Source organism: Aspergillus mulundensis, assembly GCF_003369625.1.
Source record: "Aspergillus mulundensis strain DSM 5745 chromosome Unknown scaffold_5, whole genome shotgun sequence".
NCBI lineage: Eukaryota > Fungi > Ascomycota > Eurotiomycetes > Eurotiales > Aspergillaceae > Aspergillus > Aspergillus mulundensis.
This window is the reverse complement of record NW_020797893.1, coordinates 643,643-662,291: the sequence shown is the minus strand read 5'-3', so window position 1 is coordinate 662,291 and position 18,649 is coordinate 643,643. Positions and strand designations below refer to the sequence as shown.

General features: G+C 52.2%; 6 protein-coding genes across 6 annotated transcripts; 4 read left to right on the top strand and 2 right to left on the bottom strand.

Moving 5' to 3' along the window:
* Positions 1–187: 187 nt before the first annotated feature.
* Positions 188–1,021, bottom strand: DSM5745_05565 (uncharacterized protein; the record flags this gene model as incomplete). The annotated part of the gene is made up of 1 exon (XM_026747581.1): positions 188–1,021. The coding sequence occupies one exon, from the start codon at positions 1,019–1,021 to the stop codon at positions 188–190; it is 834 nt and encodes a 277-aa protein (XP_026603413.1).
* A 653-nt stretch (positions 1,022–1,674) lies between these two features.
* On the top strand, positions 1,675–3,757 carry DSM5745_05564 (uncharacterized protein; the record flags this gene model as incomplete). The annotated part of the gene is made up of 4 exons (XM_026747580.1): positions 1,675–2,365; positions 2,430–2,825; positions 2,880–2,954; positions 3,006–3,757. The coding sequence occupies 4 exons, from the start codon at positions 1,675–1,677 to the stop codon at positions 3,755–3,757; spliced, it is 1,914 nt and encodes a 637-aa protein (XP_026603412.1).
* A 1,397-nt stretch (positions 3,758–5,154) lies between these two features.
* On the top strand, positions 5,155–7,528 carry DSM5745_05563 (DUF803 domain membrane protein; the record flags this gene model as incomplete). Its single annotated transcript, XM_026747579.1, has 2 exons — positions 5,155–6,076; positions 6,132–7,528. 2 exons carry the CDS (start codon positions 5,155–5,157, stop codon positions 7,526–7,528), a joined length of 2,319 nt encoding a protein of 772 aa, XP_026603411.1.
* A 908-nt stretch (positions 7,529–8,436) lies between these two features.
* Positions 8,437–11,317, top strand: DSM5745_05562 (putative beta-glucosidase; the record flags this gene model as incomplete). Its single annotated transcript, XM_026747578.1, has 9 exons — positions 8,437–8,611; positions 8,719–8,976; positions 9,031–9,107; positions 9,167–9,274; positions 9,325–9,503; positions 9,560–9,628; positions 9,684–9,899; positions 9,951–10,248; positions 10,301–11,317. 9 exons carry the CDS (start codon positions 8,437–8,439, stop codon positions 11,315–11,317), a joined length of 2,397 nt encoding a protein of 798 aa, XP_026603410.1.
* A 201-nt stretch (positions 11,318–11,518) lies between these two features.
* On the bottom strand, positions 11,519–13,342 carry DSM5745_05561 (uncharacterized protein; the record flags this gene model as incomplete). The annotated part of the gene is made up of 3 exons (XM_026747577.1): positions 11,519–13,066; positions 13,135–13,260; positions 13,319–13,342. The coding sequence occupies 3 exons, from the start codon at positions 13,340–13,342 to the stop codon at positions 11,519–11,521; spliced, it is 1,698 nt and encodes a 565-aa protein (XP_026603409.1).
* A 766-nt stretch (positions 13,343–14,108) lies between these two features.
* On the top strand, positions 14,109–17,967 carry DSM5745_05560 (GRAM and VASt domain-containing protein; the record flags this gene model as incomplete). The annotated part of the gene is made up of 3 exons (XM_026747576.1): positions 14,109–14,542; positions 14,606–17,199; positions 17,249–17,967. 3 exons carry the CDS (start codon positions 14,109–14,111, stop codon positions 17,965–17,967), a joined length of 3,747 nt encoding a protein of 1,248 aa, XP_026603408.1.
* Between the last annotated feature and the right edge of the window lie 682 nt (positions 17,968–18,649).

Here is an 18,649-nt window from a genome sequence, read left to right as displayed (position 1 = left end):
ACATCATCCATTCCATCACCCGATCTATTACATTTCGACCAGATCCCTTATCTATTCTCCAATGTAAACGCACTCCAAGTGGCTGGATACCGAGCTGCACGCTAGAATACGCTCCAGCGATATCACGAAAATTAACCAAGACATGGACACGAGAGGACTAGACAAAATGGAGCGACAAATAGGTATATTACAACTTTCCGTTGCCAGTAGTATCAGGAGAACTATTCTCACGTGTTTGAGGCTTGACAGGGACATACTTGCTGAAGATATTCTGCTGCACGAGCAGTCGCTCAGCAGGAACCATCGTCTTGCGCTTCTTAGTACCGCGGCGGCTCTCTAACAGACTCAAAGGTTGAAAGACGGCTGATGTCGGCCTCGCATTGTCATTACTGCTCTCCGTGGTCTCTGAATCCTCTTTAACTTCACTTTTTCCTGTCTGATCTTTCCTTATCCAATGCGAAGGCGCCTCAGATACTGTTGCTTGCGCGGCTATATGGAGAACTTTCGGACATCCAGATTGTGAAGCCCCGTTCCAATGTGAAGGCGCTTCAGGAGTCGTCGCTGGCCCGGGTACGTGGCGTACTGTCGGACGTCTAGGTTGAGGAGTCACCGGAGGCGAAGTTGTACGTGTAGAAGCGGCGTCCGCAGGTTCAAGTCTCGTGGCTTCCTTGATTGAGGGCTTGCAAAGAGGCTCGAAAACTGTGGCTCTGATCGCCTTAATCACGTCTTTGGTCATACATCCATTCCCCTTGGCAAACTCTGTGTATGGGAAGCTGGAGACGATGGTGTCCGCCATGTTAGCGAAGAACTCCTCGGTGTATGGAGATGCTCTCTTCAATGAGGTACGGTTTGACTGGGTATTCGTGTGGCTCTGCTTGGCAGGAACTTGAAAGCGGACTCTTCTCTCTGAGGGACGAGTTTGATCATTTTGGTTGCCGTCAGCATTGTTCTCGTGGGTCTGGATCTTCTTGGGAGAGCTATGAGATCCCTGGGTGAGTGGAAGAAGACGTTTCTTGTCCATTGGTACAATTTCTTGGTGGCCTTGGTGTTACGGTTAGTTGAAAGCACAACACACTGCCCAGGTAAATCACTAGAGTGCCTGAAACAGAGTTGAAGCAGAAATGACTGGCTTACTTGGTAGACAAGGTGTTACGATTGCTCAACAGTATGCCAAACGCTGCAACGCAAGAACCTGGAGAAAAAGAAGATCCAAGCTGTTGGAAAAGGAAGGAAGAATCAAAGAACACATCTTGCATTATCTATCCAGTCTGCCAACACAAGAGAATGATAGCGTTTGAGCAAATAAGACACTTTGGAAATGGAGCATTGAAGTACATACAACCGGGCCTGAAACAGGCGTAAAGGGTGGAGTCTAGGCGCCAACGAGAAGAATGTTGTTTCATCATCTTTGCAGAAAGATCCTGCTTTTAACCAGTCAATCCATCAGAATGAACTCTCAAACGCACAGACAATGTGATCATCATGCTCTTGAACTGCCCGGCCCGCTTTGAATTGCTTTGCTGGATGAAGCGCCACAGCTCTTGGCGGGACTCAGCGGATTGTAGCGGGACTCTGGAGTCTGGACTGGGTTGACTAATGCTACCTTTATCTTGGTTCACCTCATTCCTTTTCTCTCCATCGCCTCTCCATCAAAATCACCACCAAATCCTCGCAATGGATCCGATAGAGCCGGCAGGCCCGTCTCCGGACCATCTAGCTGCCCCTCGACCGCAGCCGCGACGGGCTTCATCGGGCAGTCCTTCCATCCAGGAAGCGACGTCATCGAGTAACCCGCCTGGTCGGCCGCGTGCGGCATCAATCCGCTCGAATCACTCAAACCGCTCATCGATTCGCCTGACGCGCCCGCCTTCATTCATCCAGTCTGCTGCATCGCCTCAACCTGGCAACAGCAATTTCAACTTCAGCTTCAGAAACAATGGTTCGCGTGCATCTGTCGCGATTGACCCTGCGTCTCCCCGCGAGGAGAGGAGCGACCCGTTCGAAGGCGGCCGCCGTCGCAGCAATTCCGAACCCCGGCCTGGACGGTGGTCTGCACCCACTCAAACGGCATTACTACCACGGCTTCAGCCCGGGGAGCCCATGCATACTGTGATGGAGGAGCCTCAAAGTCCAGCAAGCGGGCGTCGTCCGACCTCGGAGTTCGTCAGACCGTCGCCGATACCGAGCCAGCCCCTGGAGCAGCCGCAGCCGAGAGACAATAGAAGTGCTGTACGGAGGAAAAGCGAAGCGGCTCTGAATAGGTTCTCGAGGAACCGAGCGTCGACTGTTAGCGGCACTGCACCCATGACGGGGAACGGAATTCGTGAGTATGAGTCTCACGTTGTGGATGTTCTAGATGTTATTGGTAGGTGGTACTCGGCATTCACCTTTGTCCAGCGGTCCAGGATATAGCACTAACCTCAAGATAGATCCGGAAGTGTCGGCTCTTACCACTCTCACCAACGTTCAAAATTCACTTTTCGTTCCAAATTTGGGTTCGCTTATCAACCGCAATCAGACGTATACCCTTTCGCCTCCACGTGAGTTGGATAGAGAGGAGACAACATCTACAGAAGAAGAGGAAGATAAGGAGTCAACTAAAGGACTAGAATCCCGTCCTGCTTTGGAGAGACCGATTACTAGTATCTCCTCTGTCTTAGATGGCGGAGAGCCTCGTTTTGCTGTTCTGCCAGAGGGGATTAATCTTGAAGGCTGGTCATATCAGGACATAGAGGAGCTGAACGACCATGTGCGGCACATGCTACACTCGCGTCGCTCAAAATTCAAGAGGTCCATGAAAGGATTTGGTAAATACGTGCGCAAACGTATGATATTCACCCTAATCTGTCCAAATTCATCTGCTAATCCCTTCATAACAGCCCTTGGCTTCTTAATTACGTTATATGCAACCCTCATCACCCTTTTTGGACTTGCCTGGGTGCTCTTCCTTATCGGTATAGCCAATTTTCAAATTTTGTTATCTTGTTCACTAACGAGCAATCTAGGTTGGATTAACGTCGGAGGCCGACAGTCATACATCATCAACGTTATCGACAATGTACTGGTAGCACTCTTCGCTATTATGGGCGATGGGTTGGCGCCCTTCCGCGCAGTCGATACTTACCACATGATATTTATCGCACGTTACACCTTCTTGACTTGGAGAATCCGCAAAAAGCGTCGCCTTCCGGAATTGAAGGATAAGAATGACTTGCCATCGAGGGGTGAGGCGGAAGCCGACGCTGACCTCGAGGCAGGGCAACTTCCTAAGGAGGATGAACATGAATTCAGCGTGCTTAGCATTCAACAACAGGCGAAACTTCAGCACCATCAGGCCAAATTTGCCAAGTCTCATACTTTCTACAAACCCCACGAAACTATCACACATCATGCTTTCCCGCAACGCTTCCTCATCGCTATCGTGGTTCTTCTGGACTGCCATTCGCTTCTCCAGATAGCTCTAGGAGCGTGTACATGGGGTATTAGCTACCATGTACGGCCGTTCGCTCTCACCACCGTCATTCTTTGCTGCTCGATCACTTGCAACATCACTGGGGGTGTCCTGATCATGATCGGAGATCGCAGGACCCGCAAGAAGGACGTGGTTGAACGAATGTTCCGCCAGCAGCTCACCAAAGAAGCAATGAAAAAGATGCAAAAGAAGAGGAGGAAGCAAGATGAGAAAGCCAACGCTGAAGACCCTGAGCTGTTATCCGATTCGACTTCCAACGGCCTCCAGGTTCATCAGAGTACATGATCATCTTACTTGCCTTCAGCCCTACATGTAACCCACATCATGAACGCCACGACCTAATTCATCTTCACGACTTCCACCGTCTTCTCCGTTATTGCGACTATACATTGCCCTCGTTTGGATTTCCTGCTGGTTTTATAACTTGCCATTTTTTGTTTATTAGCGAACCTTCCCCTGATCGATACCAGCCACATGTCCCTTCTGCTTTGGATACCTGTATACTTATTACCTTCTAATCACTATGCTCGCTCAACCACAATTTGGAACACGAGTCCTTCTTTCTCTCATCCATGTTTACTCCTCACTGCTCTCAGAGTGGAGTGTGCCGAATTCTCTGTTCAATGCAGTCCTTTCAGTGGCTGGAATATACATGTTTTAAGTAGAATAGGGTTCTGACGCCACGGTCCTGACAATTCAAACAGGGCTTTGAGCTCAGGCTATCTTGCTCGCTCGGTTCCGCTCCAAAATGTCATTGAAGTTGAACGAAGACTCTATAGCTGCGTATCTAGTCAAGTATTGTTCAACATTCCGAAGAGGTACGACAAAACACTATGTCCAACGGAAATCCAAACCTGAATATTTCGGTGGGCATGCGAAAAACGAAAGTATATAATCTTGGAAAGGGGCTCTCAGATAATTCTGTGGGTCCGTGAATCTTTGTTTCTACTTGAAAGACTTGCTAGTAGAGTTATATATATATATCACATGGTTTGATGGTACTACCCTGCTCAATGTACTCCGTAGGAATGTTTATCTACTCCGGAGTATGTACTCCATATGCCCGATGACGTTTGATGCGTTGGACTGCAGCCTGTTGGACAACGCGATGCAGTCAGTGGTCAGATCAATGTGAACGGTAACTGAACCAATGACAAGGCCAATAGCGCTTCAGAGTTCGCCTGGGAGAACCCACCGGGGTCCAAGATTTCAAATCGCGACCCTGGATTTTGCTCCGCAGCGGCGATATGATGGTCGCGCTTAGTCTCCAAAGTTAACCGGCGCTCCGCACTTCGACCGACCGTCGATCGGGGATCTCTCGACCTCCGACTCCAAGTCTGCTCCTCTGCTTATCGTCTTGAATCCAAGACCAAACACCCATCCTCACCCGGCAACCCGCGGGATCTGCTCTACTTTACAAAGACCCTTGCTCCCAGTCAGCTTCCTCAGACCGACACTTGACATCCGGGTTCCAACAGCTTCAGGGGCGCACGATGCGGTACTCTTCTGCTTCAGCATGATCACTCTCTTGAACTCGTCCAACGCTTGAATACACCACGGGGCTAGGAGACTCTCGTACTCGTACGTCTTTGGGACTAAAGGGGACGACGCACGACTTTCGAGCCGTGATTTCATTCTTTCCTATCTACTCTCTTTCGTCTCGCATCATCTGCGTTTTGAACATGGACTCCACGCAGGAGTATCCTCTAGCAGCTGGCCTGCTTGCTGCTCTCGCTTCTACCGTCGTTCCAACACCGACTCCGACGCCCTTCCCGAGCCCCGCGCCCTCGCCGCATTCTCTGCCGACATTATCATCAAACCTTGGACACAATCATGGTGACGCAGGGAGCGGAGAATACGAGTGGTCATCTTTAATCGGTATCATCACAGCACTGGCCGGGAATGTCTTGATCTCGTTGGCCCTCAATATTCAGCGCTACGCCCATATTCGAATAGAAAAGGAATGGGAACAGGAGAAGCTACAGCACAGGTTGAAATGGAAGCGATCCGATCGCCGGAGCTCTTACGGTGCTATTGACGGGCCCGAAGAAGAGGATCGTTACCGGGACGACCTTTCAGGTCACTCTGGACACTACAGAGACGATTTCTCGGACCAGGGAGACGACCTGCCGGATTCTCCCGTATCCCAACGGACTGCACAGCCTGAGAATGGCTCACCGCAAGGGAGACGGAAATCTTACCTTCGGTCACCATATTGGTGGGCGGGGATCATTTTAATGACACTCGGCGAGACTGGGAATTTCATGGCGTACGGATTCGCTCCGGCATCGATTGTTTCGCCTCTGGGGGTTGTGGCTTTGATCTCGAACTGCGTCATTGCGCCATTTATGCTGAAGGAAAAATTCCGACAGAGAGATTTCTGGGGTGTTCTCGTTGCTATTGCTGGGGCAGTCGTGGTTGTCCTTAGCGCAAAGTCGTCCGAAGAGAAAATTGGCCCCGACGATATTTGGGAGATGATTACGCGCTGGGAATTTGAACTCTACCTGGGCCTCACAGCTGCGCTTATTGTCGTCCTTATGTGGTCAAGCCGAGAATATGGACCGCGGACTATCCTGATTGATGTTGGATTGGTTGGCTTATTCGGTATGTTACCGATCAACGCTCGGTGCTACTAGCGATCACTGCTGACTGCAAGTAGGTGGATATACTGCTCTTTCGACGAAAGGCGTTTCGTCGCTGCTGTCATATACCCTGTGGCACGTCATCACGTTTCCAATCACTTATCTATTGGTGTTTATTCTTGCATTCAGTGCTCTGATGCAAATCCGGTACATCAACAAAGCCCTACAGCGTTTCGACTCAACGCAAGTCATCCCGACCCAGTTCGTTCTTTTCACCCTCTCGGTGATTATTGGCAGCGCGATTTTATACCGAGATTTCGAATCATACACAGCTTCTCGTGCCGGAAAGTTCGTGGGTGGTTGCCTTCTCACCTTTCTGGGTGTGTACTTTATCACAAGTGGACGTGTTCGCGCCGACGATGAATCTTCCTACTCTACCGACGAGGAAGAAGCTATTGGACTTCTGCCTGGAGAGCGATATCAAGACCGAGTTGATTTGTCGCCTCCCCTTCAAGCTCAAACGAAGAACGGACCGCGGCCAAGAAGCCCTAATCTCGACGGCACCCGTCAATCACCCCCAGGGTCACTCCTGAGTGAGGGTCTTAGGGACCTTGACGATAATCAAAGCACACCCCGAGCTGTCCTATCAGCTGCCGCGTCTCCCTCGCCTGTTGGTTCGGTAATTGCCGACCTTTCGGAACCTTCTCCTATGTCTCCATCCTCATCCCGCCCTCTGTCACTTCTAAGGAACCCTTGGGCCGAGTCGCTCGAAGAGACCGCGTCTGAACCGCAAATTGAGCGACCAGTCACTCCTCCAGAACAGGCCATCCAGAAACCTGTCAGCTCCACCGTGCTTCTTCGCTTCCCCCCTGCCCCGGACGCAGACGGATCTAGTGCACCAGATGGTACAAGGGCGAATGTTAGGGGCGACGCTGTTCTCGAGACACCGCCACGAAGAGTACGAAACTCGATCTCTTCACATTTCTCACCGGGTCCTTTGTTCTCCACTTTATCTGGAGGCTTCAGCGCTGTTGTTGCCGATTCCATACGTCGCGGTGAGATGAGCCCGGCAAAAGAGCGAAGGGCGATAAAGTCACGCGGTCGAAGAAAGCATCCTAGTACGTCGGTCCTTGAGAACATATTACGTGATGCAGACGGCGCGGGAGGGGAAATCAATCAGGACCCTGAGGCTGCTCGAGTGGACCGTACAGATAGCCTCATCACCGCTCCTGCTACCGCAGGACACTCCACGCCTGGTATCGAGTCTGGAGAGATTACGCGCAACCATTCGGACAACTTGACCACACTCTCACGCCTGCGCAGCCTAAGCGACTCGTGGAGTAAAACAGTGCCTTGGCTTGGGGGTGTCTTACAGAAGCGAAAAGAGAGCCAGAAAGTGCCCGACGAAGCTGAGGCTAGTGCGGAAGCCTCGAATCAAGATGGTCGGCCAGAATCAGGTGGCGCGAATGCTTGAGCCAGCTAGACGGCCTGGTCTGTCCAGGTAACTGGCCTCTGTATCCAATGTTCTCGGTACATATTGTCTTCGATTCAAACTTGTTGGTATACCCCAACTCATGGCGTCGTCTGATACCATTGTCTATAGCATGTTTGTCACACATACTTTATTTGTAATTAGAGGAATCTTACATTGCCACAATCTGCCGTCCCATTCTCATCTCTCCCCGAAGCATGTACTTGGTCAGTCCACGGTGGAGTGTATGTCGTAACTATGCATGGTACGGTGGTTGCAGGTCCATTTTACCGGGAAGTCCCAATAGGTGGAAAATGCAAGACCTAGAGAACCTGCAGCAGCTCCCCCGAATATCGCCCCGGCGGATCTTTATGCCATTCGGTGTTTATTGTACACCGTACGTTGTACATCTGAGGTCATACCTTGGACCGACCCCTCTTCATCTCCGCACCTGCATTTAGCCGTCATCTTATTCTTCTCTCCGCCGGGGTTCTCCTCTCCTGCCCGCACCACCCCACCGTGTCTCATGGACCAATTCTTTGCTAGCCTCTCCAGTCTATACAAACCTGATCCGGACTCATCTCCGCGATGCTTGGGTTGTCACCTTGGCCAGTCACTTTCCCTACAGAGCCTGGAATAGCTGAGCAATTGCCATGACAATGCCACTGCTCCCCACTCGCCAATGTTAGTCCTGATTTGTTTTCTTTTTCCTAGCTCCCTGCATTTGCTAACTTTTGCGTGCCAGGTCTTAGATGGGCCTCGGCTGTAGCTATTCCTTGTTTAGTCCTGCAGCAAAGAGAATCTTAGGAATAAAACCAGCGGGGGCCCGTTGTGCTTGCTCTTTTTCTCCGCATGCTCTGACAGAAAGATTGGAGTACGCAGCGACCGTCTCTGAATTCAGACTTGGAGCCATGCTGTCGACTTTTGTTTCGAAGGGGCTGTTGCTCCTGCAGCTTTGCGCTGGCTTAACGGTCGCGGAGGACTCGTCGCCACTCTACAAGGACCCCAATGCGTCGATTGAGGACAGAGTATCTGACCTTCTAGGTCGAATGACAATTGAGGATAAAACGGGCCAGTTGATACAGGGTGAGTTCGCGTCTGAAGTGTAGGATACGTGCGCACCTGGTGGTATCGCGACTGCGACAAACCATGATCGCCGCAATGGCCAGTGACAGTCGTTGACTGCCCCATAGGTGATATTACCAACTGGATGGATGCGGACACTGGAGAGTTCAATTACACCGGACTGGAAGAGAATATGAGGATAAAAGCTGGCATGTTCTATGGTATGAGGCCTTGCCCTGATTTACATAGCAACATTACTGATATCCTCGCTCCCGCAGTTGGATACCCTGTTGCCTGGGACTGGATTGCAACAAATGTCAAGCGAGCTCAAGACTACCTTGTCGAGAACACTACACTTGGGATACCTGCATTTGTGCAAACTGAAGGTGCGTGATATGGCGCTGGAAAATGAAATTGGCTAAACTGTTGCTTGATTGTAGCGATTCACGGTTTCTTGATTGGCAATGCTACGATTTACAACTCTCCTATCGCATACGGCTGCTCGTTTAACAGGGAGGTAGGACATCTTCAACTCATACGTCACTCTTGCTTTCGCTAGTGTCTGACACGTAATAGTTGATTCACAAAATGGGACGGCTCATAAGCCAGGAGGCTCTAGCCCTTGGCGTCAATCAACTTTTTGCGCCAGTTGTTGACCTCGCTCGTGAGCTACGATTCGGCCGTGTACGAGCAATCCTAACCTTGACTTCCAAGCAGATGCTAACGGATTTTAGGTCGAAGAGACATTCTCAGAAGACCCCTACCTTGCTGGCGAGATTGGATACCAGTATGTCAAGGGATTGCAGAGTCACAATGTTTCCGCTCAGGTGAAGCATTACGCTGGATTCAGTCAGCCCGAGCAGGGAATCAATACTGCCCCGGTTCACGGAGGAGAGCGATACCTGCGTACCACGTATGTCTTTGACCGCTATTTTCTAGAGCATTGAGCATTGACCTGGCTCGAACCAGTTGGCTGCCACCTTTCAAACGTGCAATTATAGACGCTGGAGCTTATAGCGTTATGAGCGCTTACCACTCGTAAGGCTCCTTTGATGCAAGCTCCGAACATGATATCTGACTTTGACGGTTGAAGATATGACGGCATTCCGGCTGTTGCAGACTACCATCTACTCACCGAGATCCTTCGCGAAGAATGGGGATATGAATACTTCGTGATCAGCGATGCTGGGGCAACAGACCGACTGTGCAACAACTTCCACACATGCGCAAGCTCACCCATTGACTCTGAATCTGTGACTCTTCAAGCCCTCCCTGCTGGTAACGATGTTGAAATGGGCGGTGGCTCGTTGTAAGTTCTCTCCATCAAGCTCGGGTGAAATATCGTACTGACTATGATCAGCAACTTTCGAACAATCCCGCAACTAGTAGAATCCGGAGAGCTCGATATTGAGACTGTCGACACAGCAGTTTCAAGGGTTCTCCGCGCAAAATTTGCCCTAGGGCTCTTCGAAAACCCATACCCCGGTGCTCCCGAAGAGGAATGGGATAACCTCATTCATACCGATGAAGCCGTCGACCTCGCAAGAGAACTGGACAAGGAGTCCATCGTGCTACTAGAGAATCATGACAACACCCTTCCTCTAAAGAAGACAGGTGACATTGCAGTCATTGGCCCCATGGCACATGGATTCATGAACGTATGTATACCCTCATGCCAATTCTGTTTTTGTTCAGAGCTAACAAGCCCAGTACGGCGACTACGTTGTCTATCGTAGCCAGTACCGGGGCGTCACTCCGCTAGACGGCATAAAGGCTGCCGTCGGGGACTCCGCAACAATCCACTACGCGCAAGGCTGCGAACGCTGGAGCAACGACCAGTCCGGCTTCGAAGAGGCCATTGCCGCAGCCGAAAAGTCCGATGTCGCAATCGTCGTCGTAGGAACCTGGTCCCGCGACCAGCGGGAATTATGGCAGGGCGTCAACGCAACAACAGGCGAGCACGTCGACGTCAATGACCTTTCTTTGGTCGGCGCCCAGGCACCCCTCGTCAAGGCCATTATCGACATTGGCAAGCCCACCATCGTCGTCTTCTCTTCGGGCAAACCAATCACAGAGCCCTGGCTCTCGGACGCGGCGAGCGCGCTGGTGCAGCAGTTCTACCCCTCCGAGCAGGGCGGGAATGCACTGGCCGATGTGCTTTTCGGCGACTACAGCCCCTCTGGCAAGCTGTCTGTCTCATTTCCCCATTATGTGGGCGACTTGCCGATCTACTACGACTATCTGAACTCCGGCCGCTCGATCGGAGACTCCGGGTACGAACTTGAAAACGGCACCATCGTCTTCGGACACCAATATGTTATTGGTACACCGGAGCCCTGGTACCCCTTCGGCTACGGCCTCAGCTACGTGAACTTCACATACGGCGATGTCTCGCTGTCGGCAACAAATGTGTCGGCCACTGACACTATCACTGTGTCCGTCGACATCACGAACACGGACGACTCACGTGACGGAACGGAGGTCGTGCAGTTGTATATTGTCGACGAGATCACGTCTGTCGTTGTGCCGAATCGGGAGTTGAAGGGGTTCGAGAAGGTGGTTGTGCCGGCGGGGGAGACGAAGACTGTGGAGATTGATATTGATGTCGCAAATTTGGGACTTTGGGATGTGAGGATGAAGTATGTCGTTGAGAAGGGGGAGTTTACCGTGCTGGTGGGCTCGAGTTCGGCGGATATTAGGGGAAACGCGACGTTCTGGGTGCAGTGATGGAAAGCTCTGTGGTAACGCTGTTGCTCATGAGTATAGGGCATTTTGGACATGAATGATGAAGATGTGCGGGGAGAACTGTTGTAATGAATTAGTGACGCTTAAGATATTGCTAATATCATTTGATATCTCATGAACTATTGAGCATGTCACCTGTAGTTGCACTGTAGCCTTTGGAGTACGAGATATTAGTAAATCGACCTATGCTTCTTCCGCCGGACCACTTTTCTGCTCCTTAGACGTCTCTTCTGTCTCGCCCGTTTTGACTTCCGCGCCTGTAGACTGCTGCGCAGTGCCTGCACTGCTAGTTCTCGCGCTGCCCTCTCCAGCTCTCCCCTCTGCACGTCTCGATTTAGCGCCCTCCTTAAGCTTCTCCCATCGGTCTCTATACCGGCCAAGCACATTATGCAGTTTTTCATTCTCCCGTCCTGTCTTCTCGAGCTCTTTTTCATTGAGCCGGATGATTTCCTCGAGCTCCTTGATACGCTGGTCATGTTCCGTCGTCGGAGCTGGGGCTACTGCTGTGGATGAACCTGTCGTTGGCGACGACACGGCAGAAGCAGATTGCGGCCCGTGCTCCGGAGATGGCATGTTCTGGTGGTGCATTGCCTTCAAAGACTGCTGCAAAGCCATGGACGAAGACTGCGCGTTGACCTCCCACATGTGCAATCGTTTCGATAATGTATCGGAGAGATGACGTAAGGCTTGGTTTTCCATCTGTAGTTCTTCCAACGTTTTAGGGGGCTGAAGGCTTGAGAGTTTGTCGCTCGAGCGGCTTGGTTTGCCTTTGGCTTTGCCCTTGTTTTGCTGGAGCATCTCTGGCGACGAGGGTGTTTCCCGGGCATCGACGAAGTCATCTTCTGCTTCGTCATTGCTGTTCCGGCGCGCCTCCTTTTCAGCCCTTGTTAGGATTCCTGCGTATGATACAGTTCCGCCGGTTGTAGGCACCACGTAAAAGGATTCTGCTGGATTTCCCGGCCCCATCCCACCTCCGTTGGTTTCACGGATCGCCTTTAGCGCGGCACGGGAGAAGATACGGCTGATATCGGGCTCTGCTGAGGATCCAGAGCGATCTGATACGGCGATTTGTCTATCGAGTCTTGTTTCCGCAGATGATTTGCGAGTCGCACCTGCGTTGCTGGCGCCATCTAATCCAAGCGGTAGCCCTGCAAATGCCAGTGGTGCCGAGATTCGGGAAATAAGGCCTTCAAAGGTCGAGTAGAATCGCTGGAACGGCTCCTCGGTTGCAGATTGTCGGCGCGATTGTCTGGAGTCTGCAGTCTCTGAGGGCACGAATTGCTGAGATGTGATGTCGGTTGGGCTGCCAACTGGCGGTGACCACGGCTGTCTCTGGCTGGAAGTACGGCTTGCACGATCTCTTTGTCCAGCAGCCTGAGTTCCTCTCAATCTCGACTCGCTTGATCTAATCTTTGCGGGGCCGTCGGTCATTCTAGCCCCTGCCTGCTGAGATGAGAGGGTAGGAGATGCAGGAGACGAACGACGCGGCTGAGCCGGGATTCCTCTAGCGGAGGCCAAGTTGCTTGCAATGGAAGACGTCTCTCTCTTGGGCAAACGAGGGTTTCCGCTCAGCCTTGGGGGCTGTTGGGGGTCGGTCTTTGACAATCCCGATTCTGCGGAATTCTGAGAGTTGACCCCGGCAGCAGCAGATGGTGGGTTCTCATGTTGGAAGCGAAGGATATGAGCGAGCTTTTTGTGGTGCTGTTCTAGCAGATGAAGCGTTCGTAGGGCCTATACAATGGAGAGACCGATTAACGCTTGGCAAATGCAGAGGAGGAAGAATTGAAGCAGGGATATACCTCGCGATCCCTACTGCTTTGCGCGACGGTTGCGAACTCACCAGCGGCCAAGTCGTGCTCTTCGCTCGCGGCGACAGGATTAGCCTTGCGAGTTTCCAGAGCCGCGTTCCGGGCGTGGGTGTGGGCCTATGGAGACTGTCAGATGCGCAGTTTTAGATGACAGCTGAAACACGAGCTTACGTACCAAAGTGATGGGAGCAGTCTCCATGGCGTCGCAGAAGCAGAGACGACGAGCTCATCATCAGTTTAGCAAGGAGGGGAGGTTAAGGTCAGAATGAGGGGAAGAATCCAAGCTCAGGTGACGTGGTGCTGGCTCCGGTTACATGATTACGGAGTAATTACCCCATGCACCGCTTTTGGCTCAGCAAAAACGGTCTAGATTCATGCGGAGGGCGTAACGTTCTGTATCAGTGCTGCCTGGGAGATGGAGGCATGAAGTCTGGATGATCGCATTCTTATACGAGTACGGGGTAGAAAGTAGAAATCGCCATCGAAAGTAGTTTTTTTGAGCCATCTAAGTAAAACATTCAGCCCATAAGGTCATAGTCGGCGTGAGGGCAGTCGCTCGTATTCGTGTTGGTAACAGCACTTGGTCTAAGCTGAAGCTCCATCGGTCTCCGTCTCCCACTCCGCCTTACCGGTACCCCCGACTTTCTCAAGATCTGACATTCCTGTACCTTTCTCCTTACTCGCCTCACCTCTGCCCTTTCCAAGGTGCACTTGTTGTCGCTGCTTTTCTGCGTAGGTTGCGGAGAGACATGCTGTTGGCTCTGACCCCAGCCACAGCTGCCATCACCGAGAACCTTTCCCCCTCTTTACTTTCGCACTCGACGTCAGCGTCAGCACAAGCTTAAGCTTAAAGCTTACCATGCTATCCCTGCTCGCATGATTTATCCCAGCTAAATACATTATATGTGTCGACCACTCTCTCCTGAAGCTCGATCCCTTACTTTCGCTTGACCGCTTCGCTCGCTATGGACGTCCCCGTGATCCCTGACCCCCCGGAGCCCGCGCCTACAGATACTCCGCCGTTCGGGAAAGCGTTGCGATCCAAGACAATTCCGGTGGACCTAGAGACTCTTGGAAGCTCTGGGCGGAGCAATGGCCGATCCTCCATCGATTCAACGTCCGATAGGCAAGCGGGGGAGGCTGATTCCTCGAAATCGGGATCTAGCGGTCTGTCGAAGCTGCTCGCATCGAGAAGGAAACGCAAGAAGAAGAAGGATGACTTGAAACTGGTCGACGAGCTCCCGCCAACAATGGAGGCGGAGAGCAATGATGGAACTTTACTCGGCTCTTCTCAACATTCGCGCACAAGAGCTTCTAGCGCTTCAGTATTACCCGAGGACGCCCACAGCCCCAGGGATGACGCCTCGAATCTCCTGACGGACGACTCTGAACCCGATAGGTAAGGCTTCTACTCATGCGGTACCCGTTTGATCAAGATGCTGACGTTCAATGCGGCCTTTAGAACCCCTCCCCTCACTTCGCATGATTCGCATTCCGGCTTCTATACATCCTCTTCCCCTCTGATCAAATCAGCCTCAGCCGACGCCAACGATACAGACGGAGCACATGGTGATGCGGAGTCTGCGATTAGTGGCACAAACTCAGACCGTCGGGGCTCATATACTGACGCGGATTTATCGCGTTCGGCGACCCAGCCAGCAGCCTCAAATCTGAGCGTGCCTACAGATCGAAGCAATAAGAAAAGAAGCGTGTCCAGAAGTCTCAAGAATGCGTTCAGTTCCGACAAGAAATCCGCCAACCGCGACCGGGCAGAGTCAACCACGTCGGGGGAGAGCTCATGGAGCGCAAGCCGGCGGAGTAGTTTGTCCTCGAAGATGGTTGCAGGCAACCCGGCCGAAACGCCTCCGCCTGTTCCGTCAATTCCAAGACCAATACGTACGGACCTCAGGGAGGAAACACTTCGAGGATCGCCTGAGCGTCCCCGTTTACAAACGCCCCCGCACAGTGCCATCCCTTTCCCCTCGACTACAGTGACGCCTCCAACCCCCGCCCTTGAACATGCGCCTCTTATCACAAATTCCGGTATCACGGATTCCCCGTCCTCTATTAAATCCCGCGACTTACCATCTGGCGTTACTGTGAGTCCCTCGGGAAACATGATTTCACATCGCCGCGTTAGGTCTACCTCTTCTGTCATCGGGAAGCCTAGCAAGCTATCCAACTCGATAGCCGTTAGTCCGACCATCGAAGAAGGCAAATCCGGCACTCCCCAGACTGGGTTCTTTTCTTCCGTGTTTTCTGCGGCGCAGACGGCCGCCTCTACCTTGACAAACACCCTCAACGCGCAAAAGGCCAAGAGCACACCTGTACAGGAGGCCAATGACTCCGAGAACCAGACTTCTAACGAGGCTGGGAAAGATTCAGATGAGGCCGGGCAAGCTCCAGCCGAGGAGAAGAAGCCCATGGCTGTCGACACCCTGGGTTCGGGTGATCTGAACTTTAGCCACTTGGATATCGATATTCCACCGGGTGGGTCTATCTCAACCCCAGACGGAGTCGTGATCACGAAACCCGAATTGGAAACGCGCAGAAGCCCTGCCGTATCCCAGCGAGACGAAGCTGCGGCGAAGCTTGAAGATCGGCGAGTTGCACGTGCAGTCACTATGGCATACGAAAACCAAACAAACCAGTCGGTGGACGACGGGTCTGACGCTCAGGCCGGTTCAATGAAGGAGCCCACGGGCGCTCAAACACCCTCTGGTGGTAGCACGTTCGATGGAGAGATGGGTACGAGGCCGTTTCGAAGCAGCAGTGTACGGAGTCGGCTGGCCCGGCGGCGTCACCGAGGCTCTTCTGGAGCAACCTCGTCGACAATTGGTGCGATTGGCGCTGGTGCCATTGCACTAGGCGTTCCAGGCGCGAATGCTAGTCTGCCCAGATTGACAGGATTTGCCGTCGCAAGCAAAAAGCGCAACAGGGATTTCCACCAGCTCTTCCGCAGCGTTCCCGAGGACGATTATCTCATCGAAGACTACAGCTGTGCCTTGCAGCGTGAAATCATCTTGGCTGGACGCATATACATATCCGAGGGCCATATTTGCTTTTCAAGCAACATTCTGGGTTGGGTTACCACGCTTGTCATCAGCTTCGACGAGGTGGTCGCCATCGAGAAAGAGTCCACGGCCATGGTTTTCCCGAATGCTATCGCTATTCAAACCTTGCATGCCCGGCACACCTTCCGAAGTCTCCTGAGTCGAGAATCAACCTACGACTTGATGGTCAATATCTGGAAGATCAACCATCCAAGTCTGAAGAGCTCTGTTAACGGGACGAGGGTGACGGACTCTACCGGTGACAAGACCGAAAAGGCCGGAGAAAGCGAAGATGAAAGCGAAGAAGAGGAGGATGAGATCTACGATGAAGATGAGGACGAAGACAATGCGGAAAGCTTCTTCGATGCTGGGGATGACAGTATGCACGAGACTGATGAGTCGGCACCAAAGGGTCTGCCTCGACAAGCTTCTGGCACTATTCCAACCCTTTCATCAGGGGCGACGCCCAACGGGGTTTCCAAGGGCACCAAGGGGGGTAATGGAGATGCTGATGGTGACTTCCCTGGTCCTCACACACACCCTCCGTCTCAGTACGACGGGCCCGAAGGCCAGTACGACAGAGTCATCAAGGACGAAACAATCCCTGCGCCTCTTGGCAAGGTCTACTCTTATGTGTTCGGTCCAGCTTCTGTGTCGTTTGTTCCCAAGTTCCTCGTCGACAACCAAAAGTGCGGTGAGCTCGAGTTTAATTGTGAGAAAACCGGCCTCACGAATGAGAACCGCACTCGAAAATACTCCTACATCAAACCTTTGAACGGCTCCATTGGACCCAAACAAACCAAGTGCATTAGCACGGAGCAGCTGGATTTTTTGGATCTTGAGAAGGCGGTTCTCGTAACGCTCAGTACCCAGACACCGGACGTACCCAGTGGAAATGTGTTCACTACCAAGACCAAATACCTCTTCACGTGGGCGGCTAACCACCAAACGCGCTTCCTCATGACCTGCACCATTGAGTGGTCCGGAAAGAGTTGGCTGAAAGGTAGGTCTCTTGCATGCCTGCTTTACTCGTGATGTACTAACCTAGATAGGTCCTATCGAGAAGGGCGCCATTGACGGCCAGGGCTCGTTTGGTACTGATCTTATCGCTGCTCTCAAAGGTGCAGTCGCTCCTCGTGGTCGTGCAGCAGGTGGAAAGGGCGGTGCTAAGGGTAAGGGACGACGTAAGAAGGGCGATGCCGCGAGCGACGAGGGCGCTACGGCTGATGCCAAGTCAGTGGCCGACACCAGCCCCAAAAAGGCCGAATCTTGGGGCGTCTTTGAGCCGCTTCGAGGAATACTTGGCCCTGTTGCTGACATACTTGAACCGCTGTGGAATGGCAATGTGGCTGTTCTGGTTATAGGCATCTTGCTCTTCATGCTCTTCTTCCGCCAGCCTTCCCACCCGGCCCTGTCCTCGGATATGGGATATAACGGCCATAGCATACCCCAACGTCTGGCCGCCTACGAAGAAATGTGGCGCAGGGAGGAGAGTGAGCTTTGGAATTGGCTTGAGGACAGGGTAGGACTTGATGGAATCGCCGTTCCAACGATGAACCGGCAGTCTGACAGCCACAACTTCCGGAATAGTCGCAGGTCCCAGAGGGAGCGGGAACTGAAAGATTCGCTGAGCGAAGAGACCCTGTCGGACCGAGAGATGGATCACGCTATCCGCAGTACTCGAGAGAGGCTGGACACGCTCGAGCGGATATTGTCCAAACGAAGGTCACAACCTACAGAGAGCGCTGAGTCGTCCCACGGGGACCTCTAGTCTGCCCTCCACCAGCATTTGAGATTACATGTGTATGATCTGTCTTCAGCGGCACATACAAACACACCGCATAACTCGCATGCCACGTCACTCCTTCACTCAATCTCTTTTATGTACCTTTACTGCCGTCATGTGGCGCTACCTCTCCAATCATTTAAGTTTTGATTTGTCTTGTTGAACAGCGATCTGTGACTTTGCACCATGTCGAGCGAGATACTTTCCTTGTCCATTTTGATCCCCGTGTGCGTGATATGTTGCTGTATTCTGCCGTCCTATATCCACAGGGATACCGATCTATCTTGTATATCCAGGGCTTTCATCCATATACTCCGTATGTACTGCAAGTCCAAGAACTTCCAATCTACCCAGGGATGTAGCCTCAGGGATGGGATTCGCTGGCCTGACGGTGCTTAGCCCTCCAAGCGAGCCGAGGTCGTTCTCGGTGGAGTATCTCATCGGACTAGTCACCATTCGTGCCAATAGCACGTCGTAGAGGGTCGTTGATTACTATGTCAATCAGCAAATTAAGTCCTCATGAGCAATTTCTGCTTCCGTTATCGTATAGATAGGCTATTGATGCTTTGAAGTTTGCTGAGACATTTCTCGCCGAACTCGGCGAGCTCGGCGAGGACCCGCGTTCTTCTCAGCTGCAGTTGACCTTCATTATGCCGCAATCCAATGA